Here is a 12,140-nt window from a genome sequence, read left to right as displayed (position 1 = left end):
GAATCATATAGTTGCTGGATCATTAGAGCAGGTGACCAGCAGTTCATCATAACTATGACTTAGACTTTATTTTGCACTGAGCAAGAGCTTGATGAACCAGCAATGTTTCAAAATGATCATCTTGATCTCAGTGAATCAATAGGAAAAATTACATCAAAGCTTATTTTTTGGACCAGCTATCTATTCACTATTTTGCGCTAGTAATTTTTGGAAAGCAAGAAAATGCCAAAAATTCCTGTTCCAGAATATTTCACTTCCTTTAATTCTGAAGCAATGAAAAAATAAAACTCACACTTCATTAACTGTTTGTTCCTGTTTTATATTTTATATAAAATATGAACACTTTATGTTTGGTTACACCAGAGTAAAATTTCCAGAATTATGATTCTTTCTTATCGAAATAAATTCAGACAAAAAGCTGTAAACTGTAATAAAATTCATATTTAAATAAGACCGGTAAGCTTTTGTTTGTTTTAACTACATGTACAGTGGTCTCTACCAGCAGTGAGCCTCCTCCATACCGGATGTTTTACACTACAGGTTTCTGCATTGCATTTATATATACATATAGAATCATAGAATCATAGAATATCCTGAGTTGGAAGGGACCCTTAAGGATCATCAAGTCCAACTCTTGACACCGCACAGGTCTACCCAAAAGTTCAGACCATGTGACTAAGTGCACAGTCCAATCTCTTCTTAAATTCAGACAGGCTCGGTGCAGTGACCACTTCCCTGGGGAGCCTGTTCCAGTGTGCAACCACCCTCTCTGTGAAGAACCCCCTCCTGACGTCAAGCCTGAATTTCCCCTGCCTCAGCTTAACCCCGTTCCCGCGGGTCCTGTCACTGGTGTTAATGGAGAAAATGTCTCCTGCCTCTCGACACCCCCTTACGAGGAAGTTGTAGACTGTGATGAGGTCTCCCCTCAGCCTCCTCTTCTCCAGGCTGAACAGGCCCAGTGACCTCAGCCGTTCTTCGTACGTCTTCCCCTCCAGGCCTTTCACCATCTTCATAGCCCTCCTCTGGACACTCTCCAACAGTTTCATGTCCTTTTTATACTGTGGTGCCCAGAACTGCACACAGTACTCGAGATGAGGCCGCACCAGCGCAGAGTAGAGTGGGACAATCACCTCCCTTGACCTACTAGCGATGCCGTGCTTGATGCACCCCAGGACACGATTGGCCCTCCTGGCTGCCAGGGCACACTGCTGGCTCGTATTCAACTTGCTGTATATTACATATTACATATGCTTCATATTACATATGCATATTACATATGCTTCATGCTTCCTGCCCCCCCAGGAATTATACACAGAGGTTAGTCCCAGTTTATTTTTTTCCAGAGCTGAAACTACAGAGGCTGACACAGTGCTTTGAAGATGGCATCACCTCAAATGACTGGAAAGCTAAAGGAGATGAAACTCGAAGTTCTCACTTGACCAGATTCTACCATTTCAATTGCAATCTAGTTCTATTTAAAAATATATATTTTTTCACCTCCTGTTTTTTTTTTTTTTTTTTTTTTATTATTATTATTATCTCTTTAATGCAAAGTCAATGAACTATTAAAATATTTAGCTGCTCTGCCACTAGTTGTCCATGAAGTACTCTGATTTGGGGGAATAAAACTAACAAACTTCTTCCCATTATAATGCACATAATTTTCATTTGTATCTAACATTTTAAACCCATTTCTTATGATTATTATTAGGCTTCTAGAACTGATTCCTTTTTTGTTTGTTTGTTTAAACATGTAAATTCCATGCCTCTACACTTATATTTTACTTCTTTTTAAGACCATACACTTGGACACAATGCATAAATAGCCACGAAGTCTAAATAAATATATTTTACCTGGTGCCTTGCAATTGTATCCGTGTCCAATACAAAGGCTTCATTGGACGGCTAGGTTCAATGGCAGGTTTCCGAGGACCTTGACTTGACGATAAAGTGCTATTAAAAAAGAACCCAGGGCCAGGGGGTGGAGGGGGTGGAGGTAACCCAGATCCAGGCAGTGGAGGAGCAACAGGAGGTCCCAGCCCTGGAAGCGGTGGAGGTGGTGGTGGTGGTGATGGCACTTGAAAATCTCTACAGCCTTCAGAAACTGGAGGTGGCAGTGGTGGCCCAGATCCAAACTGAAGTGTCAGTGTAGTCAAACCTGTTGGCAAAGGTGGTGGTGGAGGAACTAAACCTGGTAGTGAAGAATCAGGAAAGGTAGGAGGAGGAGGAGGCGGAGGAGGTGGTGGTGGCGGTGGAGGAGGCAGCATTTGTTTTGGTTGACAAGATAAGACACTTTCTGAAACCGGTATATTGTAATTGTCCTTATTTTCACTTTGGGCAGAAATACAATGTGTCAAAGAAGAAATATTAAGCTTTTTGGGTACTATTTGGTTATTTCTCACAGCTCTGTTTTCTTCTTCATTAGGCTTTATAAAAGTTTCTCTGTCAGTCTGTATACATACATTTCGGTATGTCTTTGGTGGGTTATCATCTTCAGTAGAAACAGCAATATCCTTTGCTTCTTCATTTCTTCTGTTTAATTTATTATCAAGTTCATTCTTCAGATGTGCAATGGTTTCTTCAAGCTGAGCAGTTGATACAGCATGTTCTCCACGAATATGGAATACCCTGAGTTCAAACTGAGACTGCAGAACAACAACAACAAAAAACCCTCAGTGTACATATTTTGCTAAAGTGTTTAATTCACAGCAATTAAAAATTTTCACATTTAGACTATGTTCTTACAACCTATATTGACAGAAATACATCACTTTCCCAGTTCTTAATAGCTTTATTGCAAGCTATTACATCAGTGGTTAATAATTAATCATTAATGAAATGTAAGCAATATATATTTCAGCAAAACACATTTTATGAGTAAATATACGGAACCCTGATTAAACAAATTCTAACTTGTCTTTATGCAGACTTAATGTTGTTTAGTTTCTGAATGCAGTAGCTAATAGTCCATTATGGAAAATAGTTGCCTGTTTCAAACAGTATTTTACTGTTTTCATTGTCTTCTTCATTTCATAAATATACCTTATATTCTTAACATGTTAGGAAATTTAAAAAAAAATCAACAGAAGGTGAAAATCTTCCTGGATAAAATATTAAATAAACAAATTACTCATCTATTAAAATTATTCTCATCAATTAAATTCAGAGAGATACACACAAATTCTCCCTCAAAATTATCACTAGATTAAAACTGCTTTTTACCAAATATCTTTTAATCTGTAATTCAGAGAAAATATAAATAAATCTTAGAACCCTAAGAAATCATGAAGATTTCACTGAGGTAGAATGAAATAGCAAATGTCTTCAAGAATATATAAAACAAGGAAGAAAAGCAAACTTTTCTTACCCTTTAACTTGATTTCCCCCATTTCTGATGTAATTCTTGCAAAGATAATTAAACAGTTTTGTATTGGAAATAACCCAATTTCAATTAAGTTTTACAGACTAACTAGAATGTATATTTGAACATCTTTCACTTGTTTTTTTTTTTGTTTGTTTATGTTTACACTGTTACTCTACCAAAGTTTGTTATGGCTCAGCTTAATTAGTAGCTCATTTAAACTATCACAAGATTTATGCCATTTGAATTGCTTCATAGCAATCACCTTTCTTTTTAAATCCAGCATACTGATATATAAGCAAAATAATGAAGTAAATTTGCCTTAGGGAATTCAGTTATTTTATTTTTTTAAATCATATTATTTTGCCCCTATTGGATATCAAAAATTCCACAACAGAACAATTTACTTTGAACATTCAAGACTTTCCCAGTTGTAAACCTGAAGTCACCTTAACAAACACACTGTAAAACAAACACCGTATTTAACAAAACTACTTAAGAAATTTAACTGGGCATGAAACCAACTGTGGTAGCATTATATTCCTTTTCACTTACAGATCTGCAGTCTTTAATTTTTAATACAAAAGTGCTGGCTTAAACTCGAAATTATATCCAACATTAAAATTTTATCCTTTCTTTTTTTTTTTTATTCTTTTATATTTTGAAAATTGTTTTCTGTTAATTACAATAACATTTGTATTATTTTTAACAAGAATTAATACAAAAACTACTAAGGACAAAAGAGAAAACCAGGCTTAACAAACATGGCACATTGGGAACCTATGTTGAACATCTCATCAATGGAGAAGATGAGTCTTATCCAACTGGCTGAAATATCAAAGAGCAATAAGTAATAAAATAAGTTTTGATTTTAATTACCTTACATCTCAAAACAAATATTGTTCATCAGAATAAGATTAAGTATATAAGAATATACTTAAGAATTAAGAATATATACAAATATGTTAATACATACTATTTACATATATACAGATACATAATAATAAAGGTCTGTTTCCTGGCAAATATTTCTTCCTGAGAGCTGAAATGCTCTGAAATTTTATAACAAATCAAAAATTCATGGAGAGCAAACAGCACAGCTGTTCCATGTAGTGAGAATTTCAACTTTCACTTTCTGTCATGTAATACGATAATTATGTATGAAGTCCATTATATTTTCTTTATTACATCACAAAGGATTAATTAGGTATGTAATATTAATTAATGATGTAATATTAAGTGATAATGAGAAGCAGCGTGTTCTAAACTTAGACACCTTTAACTCCTGAAAAAGAAAAAAATAAAAAATTTACACATATCCGTAGTTTCAAACTTTTTATGTGTTACTGCCTACTAGAATGCAGTCTCAGAATTCAGGCTGCAGAATACTTACTGATAATAACTAGACTTGAATACACAAATCTGGAAGAACCATATGCAGAGTTCAAACCTAAATTAACTTAAATACAATTACCTATATTAACTACATTAAACTAAATTTCAACTAAATTAAGATTTGCAGCAACTTTTTTTGTCAAACAACTGCTCCTTGTGCAATATGATTTCTTGGCTTTACAAATCTGTTGTTGCTTAAAATTTTGAGATTTACATTAGGTTAGAATCTTTCTTCTGATATATTATCAAATTTATAGTTGCTATTTTATACCATAGTATAAACAGTGTAGTTTGTAGTTATTACGGTAAATCGTACTAGTTACTAACTAGCATAGAAGTCAGTTAGTAAGCTATCGTACAGTTTATAGTTAGTAAAGATAAATCATTAAATGTTGCTACAGCAATTGCTGATGCAGTACATACCTTAATATAAACAAATCTTACATTGAAGTGGAATATAAACGAATCTAATTACACCTTACAATTCCAACTAGGAAACAGATCAATCAAAATTTACTGTTATACTATAAGCTATAACTGGAATCCTGAAATATTAAAAATATAACGTGAACACAGACATTTTATTCAATATAAACTGTTGTTAGAAGGACTTGGAAAGACTTGTACACAATCTTTCCAGTTAAGAGACTGCTTTCATCTCAATGGTTACCAAAGTGTTGTGTTTTTTGATTTTTTTTTTTAACTACAGAATACATATGCATACTAAGCTTACAGTTTTATTTCCAGGTGTCTGTCAACACTCCTTTAAAATGTTTATGATGGCTACATAACACTACCTGTGGCTGATGATAAGAACAGATTTTTTACTGAAACTCAAATCCATAGGAATTACAGGTATACAGAGATCAAAATATTCAAATCTTGTTGCTGAATCATGTCAGCAATTACTACTATCATGTCAGCAATATACGGAGTCTGTTGCATGCTACTCCATGAAAGAGATTCCTAGACTGTTTGACAACAGCTGTAAGATGAACAATGACTAATGGCTATCATAAGAACATAACAGCTTGGACACAACTATTGAAAGCAGAAAGAAACAGACTTTTTTTTTTTTTTTAACAGGAAACAGATGTCTGAGGGAAGGAAGGTTGAGAAGTCTGGAGGGATGGAAGATACAGGTAAATGGCTGGAAACTAAAGCTTAGAAAGTCACCCTAAGCAGTATGAATTAACCTGATTTATTCCTGAAGAAGGGTAAAGGATGTGGAAAACTATCACAGTAAAATGTCTATAAAAATATCTGTACAAAATGAAGATATTATGAAGAATAATTTAAATAGATTTACTTTCTCCAGATTACTGTTAAATGTACCAGGTTAGAAGTAGGCAATTTCAATAAAACCTATTTCCTCTTCATATTGTCAGTTCAGAAGAAACTATAAGTATACAAATCAATTCATAGAACCAAGTACTGTAACAGCTTTAACATGTTAAAATCAGATCTCAATTATAAATTTGAAAGTACCTCCTGGGTCTCTTAACCCTAATCTGCATAGCAATATGCTGCTGAAAAAAGTTGGTACAACCTTTCATGCACTCATTATAGTCCCTGTCTTTCCTTTTAAATAATGGCCCCCGCTTTTCCTTGATTTGTTTCTATAGCTGAACAATACTTCACTGTATCTATAAAATTAGTTTTGCAAGATGTAACATAATGGCCCCCGCTTTTCCTTGATTTGTTTCTATAGCTGAACAATACTTCACTGTATCTATAAAATTAGTTTTGCAAGATGTAACTTAGCTTGTTGTCAACTGTTCTTTCAATCTCACTGTTCTTCTTACCTCTAACATTAGCCTTTCTGTTCAAAATACATCTTTTTTCCATTCTTCCTTGTCTATCTCCACCCAATATCCATTCTGAAGAGGTTGAATAAATAAATATACAGTTAGGTCTAGCCCTCCCCCTTACAAGCTTTGTTTTGCTCCCCCTTCTGCCCTCACTCAGAATGCAGGTTACAGAGGTTTTGCACCTCTGATTCTGACCCAATACAGGCCGTGCCTCTCTACTATTCAAGTCTCATTGGTACAGTCACACTCAAAAAATTAGTTTCTTTTATTTCTGAAGATTTCTCTTGTACTTGCCATCAGAACAGGACATCCATTCTCCTTGAGTAAAATCACCTCACCAAAGCAAATGGTCCCAGCTGACTCTCAGTTCCCTTGAACACTGACTTTATATATAAGATTAGAAGGTCAGTATTACATATTACACTCTTCCAAAAAATATACCACTATCAATGGGTAAAATACAAATAAAAGTCATCCCTAAAAAGTAAAATTGCCCCCTTTACTGAAATACATATTGCCGTAACATAAAGATGATTGTACAAATAACAAAAACATTCCTGTATTTTTTCCCTTACATCCAGCCCTCTGTTGTATGAGTGACTTCCAGTGACTTCCTTTTTGCACCCGTGACTTTATGCAGCACAGACTAAAAAAAGGCAAGAAGATACATTTTCTGAAATAATATTGAGACTCAGAAACATCTGAAACATGTTCAAATGCAGAAGAAAGGCCAAATGCTGAATCAGTGTATTCTATCTCTACCTCTCATTTCAGACTCAGATAATAAAGCATATAACTAATCACAAAAGAGATTAAATCCTCTCTTTCAGAATGCAAGCTGCAGGTTGTCTAAATGTCTTTGAAACGATAATGTGGATTGGCAAACAAATTGTGTAATACCAATGTGATGGCTTTTCTTTGTGCTTTGATAGGTAACAAAGATTAAAGTCTAATTTAGTACAGTCAGTATAGCCAGTAATAGCCTACATAGTCAATTAAATGCAATGAAATCAATTAACTTTGTTGTGTTACTGCTTTATATAATGTGATTTTACATGGACAAAGAAAAAGAATAGTTTGTATGTACAAATATGATGAAATCATAAATCTATATATAACGATTTGCATTCAAAAATTAGCTGGTGGACTACAAATGTTCAAAAAAAATTTGAAAACTGCAATGGTAAGACATTCCTTAGAACATTGTTTAGAGCAAGCAACATGCAAAACTTTTCTTTGAAAGCAGCATGTTAATGCTGCACTGCTAATGCTTAATATTTTCTCACCGGTGTTAACAGTGCAATTCTACTCTGAAAAGCGACTGCGTAAAAATGGCACGTCTATAATGAACAGCCACTCAACATATATCAGACACAGACCACATCTTTAACTGAGAAACTTATACTTATACTAGTTTTTAACTCCAATTAGCCTGGAAAAACAACACAGTGGTGAGAAAGCTCAATTTTATTCCCTTCTATGACTTTATACAGTGTTACACCTAATGAGTCACTTACCTTATGCCAAGTTATGAAAAAATAAATAAATAAATAAATATATATATATAAAGGAAAAAAAAAAGACAATGCAAAGTATCTAAGAATAGTTTCATATACTATTTTACCACTGGAAATGCTCTTAGGGGAAAAAAAAAAAAAAAAGATAAGAATTCTTGAGATGCTGCTGAAACTTTTTTTTTTTTTATAGACTTCACAGCTTTTTTTTTTAATAGTATTTTGGTCATCAAAGTACTGTGCATAGAAAAGAGAGGAAAAACATTTTTCAAAGACAGCCTCTGACTTTTTGTTCCTCCTAAGTGATTTCATCTTCAGTTTTTGGAAGAGCTCACACTTTTTATTCTTGCATTGTGTTGACAAAGAACAAAAAAGTCTTTTTTTTGTTAAATCTCTGTCCTTGAAAAAACATACATTTGTTTTAAATTTTAACAACAATCACAGATTTAGCAAAGAATTTTTCAATGAAAAAAATTAAGCCTGTGCCAATTTACATAAAAATCAAAATTCCTCTCTAACAAATACCTCAAAAAATATAATCATTTACATATGGTATATCACTATATTCAAGGGTATGCAGTAAGGATTATTCTGACAGCTAATAGTAAAAAAAAAAAAAAAAAAAAAAAAAAAAAAGCCAAATGGATTGCCCATTCTCAAACATTTTCAGCACTCTAAATCTTTGAATAGGCTATATATATAAAGTTTATTTTCTTTGTAATTTAAAAATGTTAAAAACATAGTTTTATAGAGAATATGTAGGAAGATAGTTGGGAGGAAATACGATCATAGTAAATATATATAACATAGTTTTTCTATATATTTTTGGAATATTTAATTATTTAATGACAACTGGCATTTAGGTAGTCTAGAAAGAAACACAGACATACAGTAAGTGAGATTGATTTTTCAATACAAAATCATTAGCCTAATACACCATTTAAATGTAAGTCACAGTGCAACATGCAGGTTTTTTTTTAATTGTATCAACATGATTAATTATATATAAGACTACAGATGGCCTAAAATTTACATAACATTTTAAGCACTAATTGAATTAAAATTTGACAATTTTAAATATTTAGTGTGAAAATACTGTTTTTTCTTCCTATATCTATATATTTATCCCCTCAGTCCTTTCACTGGTAATAACTACCACTCAACTGTTTTAGATTACACAAATCAACTCATGTGGAGAACTCTGTTACAGAATACACAGCTCCCAACAGCTCACCACTGGTCCTTGCTTTTCCTCAGCTGTCCTATTTACATGTAACTTTATTGAGATGAACCTTGTTATTAAGAATAAATCTCTCCCTCTCTGTAACTTTTAATCAAAGACACAGAAACAACCCCTGATGTGTCCTTGAAATTTCTCAGTAATCTCAAAATCCAATACACGGAAAAATGTCTCTAGTAATGCTCATTGTACTTCACAGCTTATCCACATTTATGGATGCAATTATGTCAACTTTTGCACCTGGTCAGTGATTTACTCTCCTGTGCCCGCAGAGAAACATCACCAGGCCCTAAATCTTTCTTGAATCTGATACATAAATATATAGTTTAGTGTGTTTGGGAACCATACAAAATTTTCAAAGCAGAGCAATTTTGCGCTAAAAAAGGACCATAAGAAATCACAACGCTGTAAGCATGTAACCAATTTAACTTCATACTGACTGGTTACAATCATTATACTTTTTACTGACTTCTGTCCCCTACAAAATACAAAGACTATTCAGTCTTACACACACATTAAAATGTTTAGGCTTATGTAAATTAATATGGTAACTGAGGAAGTTATCAGTGCCATTCTCTTCAACTCTCCTTTGGCAGCAACTGCCATCAGTCCCATACCTTCCACAGGCATACAAATGTCCTAACAATGAAGAAGCTGGACATGACCAAAGACATCAAGTAGAATATTATTAATGACTTGGATTCTCTAACTTTTGGCCACAGACGCATTTGCTAAGTAATGTCATCCTTTGAGGTAAGTGATAGCACTTCTAAAAACAACTAGACTACATGTTACTTAATGAAATCAACTGTTAACAACATGTGAGTAAAACAGTAAATTTCAGGTTATTAATAAATACTAACAGTGGATAACAAAGTATTGGATATAGATTTTATGTGTTTGGGAGGTAACAAAAAATGTCTACCATTACTGAAGTTCTTGTTCATTTGAATCAATGTTTTTGAAAATAGTAGAACCACGGCAATGTTCAGCTGCCAAAAATAAATAGATAGATAGATAGATAGATAGATAGATAGATAACCCGCATGAATCTCCCGTAGCCATGAGCAGGGAACACCACTTGCACCGGAATTTTGCAGGACAGGTAATGTATAGTAGCTACAGGAAAACATGTAACAACAGATTCATGTCATACAGATATGTCAGAAAGGGAAAGAGATCCTTGCAGAAAGTGACCATGTGCTGATTCCTCCCAAATGTAAACTAGTATATGCTAGGCAAAGTAAGTCTCACACAGCTTGCAAAAAAAGGGAAGCAGGCTAAATAGAGACTTAGCTAGAAATTTCAAAGAAAACTGATAGGTTCATGGACAATTTCATTGGCAAAATCTCTCCATACTTGTAAATCCTGTTAAAAATTAATTTCAAACTTTTGTTGAAGCTGGTCCATGAACAACTAACATGAAGACTCCAAATACAATAACAGATGCCTTTCGTATTACAAGCACTATAGTTACTTCCTACTCTGTTTCTCAATTGCAGTTGCTACCTTAGTCTTAGGACAGCCTAAGTTACTATGACTGTAAAGACAAAAAAATGCTAAAAGTATGCTATGTTTTGCATTGGAGGACAAAAGATTATACCCAAAGACAAAAAAATAAAATAAAATAAAATAAAATAAAATAAAATAAAATAAAATAAAATAAAATAAAATAAAATAAAATAAAATAAAATAAAATAAAATATTGCTATTATTCAAATATTTTAAAATACAATATATAAAAATATAGAATAATATTACTAATTTTGTTTTAGTTAATAATTTGTTCTGATGACAATTTACTTTTAAGAAATCATATTATTTACCATTTGCCAGGGAAACAGTATGAATCATTACTGTTACTAATTCATATGATTTGACATGTAAATTCAAAAACGATGTGAAAAATTCCTGAAAACAAGTTGAAGATGAAATTTCAGTGACTAAAGCTACAAAGGTAATATGGATCCAATAAGAAAACTGATTGTAGTAGAGAGCAAGTTGTCTCTGATCTTGGGAGAATGTTTTTGGACACCTAACAGCTTTTTTATTAGTGTGGCTGATTAAAATGAAAAGCCTTACTACTAAAATGTTCTTTTTGATGAGTTTTTTTGCCATGAACTATAGACCTTGCAGTCCAGTGGGATACAAATCCTTTGATCCTGTGCAGTCACATAAATTCAAAGTCGTAAAACAACATTGAATTTGATTTTATTAGTGTGGCTGATGTTGCCAGAATTGTAATGCAACCTTGTTTTTCTTTTCTTTTCTTTTCTTCCTTTTATTTTGGGGAGAGGTGGAGAGGAAAGGAGAGTTTACTGTCAACATTGCTTCACAGTATAAAGAACTAATTTCTTTGGCAGCCAGACTCCAAGATTAAGCCATTATAACAAAGCCTTGTAACGATTTGTAAGAGAGTAATGATACACATCACATTCTAAGTTTCAATGAATGAAGCAAAAACAAGTTGAACCAAAAAGCAGCGTTAGTACAGCAGATGGGAAACAGTAAGAAAGGATAGAGTTATACCTCTATAGAAGAACAACAAGTAACAACAAACACTATTTTTGAGTAAGAAATAACCAGCCAAGCAGTGCTATAAATTGTTAAGAGATTATGAGTTCTAAAATACAGTAACCCTACATTTTTTAGAAATTGAAGCTTTTCATTCTTCATGAATACAATTTTTGTCAAAAAAAAGGAAAAATCTATGAATACCTACACTGAGGAGATGGCCACCCTCTCTACCAATGCATAGAGTGCTCACAAAGGTAATGAAAACAACTGAAACGTTTAGAAGTGTAGTAAGCCATTCAGTT

The 12,140-nt window shown here is 33.2% G+C and overlaps 1 protein-coding gene across 1 annotated transcript in view; it reads right to left on the bottom strand.

The window, feature by feature from the left end:
* LOC309878616 (formin-like) overlaps nucleotides 1-12,140 on the bottom strand; it is a gene marked incomplete at its 5' end in the record, with an annotated part of 183,966 nt that overhangs the window by 93,974 nt on the left and 77,852 nt on the right. The window contains one exon of the mRNA XM_082761365.1: nucleotides 1,855-2,645. Within this exon, the coding sequence (XP_082617491.1) occupies nucleotides 1,855-2,645 (791 nt within the window). The remainder of the gene's footprint in view (nucleotides 1-1,854; nucleotides 2,646-12,140) is intronic.

This window comes from Aythya marila (genome assembly GCF_965140915.1).
Source record: "Aythya marila genome assembly, chromosome: 5".
Lineage (NCBI taxonomy): Eukaryota > Metazoa > Chordata > Aves > Anseriformes > Anatidae > Aythya > Aythya marila.
This window is presented reverse-complemented; position numbering and strand designations above follow the sequence as displayed.